The sequence below is a fragment of the Pteropus vampyrus genome, unplaced genomic scaffold (assembly GCF_000151845.1).
Source record: "Pteropus vampyrus isolate Shadow unplaced genomic scaffold, Pvam_2.0 Scaffold116, whole genome shotgun sequence".
Classification (NCBI taxonomy): Eukaryota; Metazoa; Chordata; class Mammalia; order Chiroptera; family Pteropodidae; genus Pteropus; species Pteropus vampyrus.
In genome coordinates, this window is record NW_011888897.1 from 196,220 (window position 1) to 197,375 (window position 1,156).

The window sequence follows — 1,156 nt, forward strand, 5'->3', positions numbered from 1 at the left end:
ATAAAGTTCCAAAGTAAAGAAATTCTAATACAATGAGTAGTTTCTACAGCATTAATGAGAGAATTTAAGTATCTCAACACAGAATTTAAGTATCCTCGTTAAATAATTTTACCTAGGATTATGATTAACTTGAAATAAAGAACTCAAATATGCCAGCTTTAGGGATTTTGATGTGCGATGGAAGCAGAAGTCACTCAACGTTCAGATATATATTTGATAATGGAGAACACTGAACTGTGATCAAACTTCAAGTATTTGATGTATAAATTAAATTTGTAATTTGTAATTAATTTAAATATATTAATTTTCAGATTTAGTACTAAAGAATATGCCCAGATCAATGGATCCAAAGGATGTGCCTATTTTCAAAAAGGACATATTTATATTTCCCGCTGTAGTGCTGAAATTTCTTGGATTTGTGAGAAGACCGCCGCATTAGTGAAGATCGAAGATTTGGTTTAATAGGCTTCTTCCAAATTCACCACAAAATAAAGGGCTTGTGGTTAAGTTCATGTGAGGAAGGAGAAAGCTATCCTACCAGAGTCAAAAACAGATTTAAAAATGACTGGGTATTTAAACTATCTGGCAAATAAACTTGCTTCACAGAACATTCTCCGCCTCATTGTCTGATGTCTTCTGATAGGACATTCTTGCTATTGCTGGGAACCTCAGGGAATAGCTGAGCTATATAGGGCCTTATTGTTCTATCGCAGAATCATTACACTGACTTTCCTTTCTCAAATAAAAGACTTATTTCTTGCTTAGTTGTTACATATGCACAAGTGTACAGGGGTGATAACGTAAGAATTGAACAACCAGAAGTGACACAGACCACAGCACTAGAACGAGGTCCCGGACACCCTGCTGTGATAGCTGCTGGATCATGCAGAGGTTTGCAGGATTCTAAGATAAGGTCTTAGTGGCTGGGGCACTAAGTGATTTGGAAATAGCTTAACTTCTTAACAAATGGATTGTGTGTTCCACTGTGCATCAAATAAGTATCAGCCTGCATGTGCAAAATAACTCTTCTCCTATTACTCTATGAAAATACATATTTTTTTATTAATATTTAACATTTAGGTAATTTGTAATATAGATGAAGTAGCACATCATTTAGTATTTATATTCTCATTTATTTAAATTGGTAATGTTGAGG

At 34.3% G+C, this 1,156-nt stretch overlaps 1 protein-coding gene across 1 annotated transcript in view; it reads left to right on the top strand.

The window, feature by feature from the left end:
- Positions 1 to 462, top strand: part of CLEC12B (C-type lectin domain family 12 member B) — a 7,308-nt gene extending 6,846 nt beyond the window's left edge. Inside the window, exon 6 of the mRNA XM_011365754.1 lies at positions 312 to 462. Within this exon, the coding sequence (XP_011364056.1) occupies positions 312 to 462 (151 nt within the window). The remainder of the gene's footprint in view (positions 1 to 311) is intronic.
- The last annotated feature ends 694 nt before the right edge of the window (positions 463 to 1,156 follow it).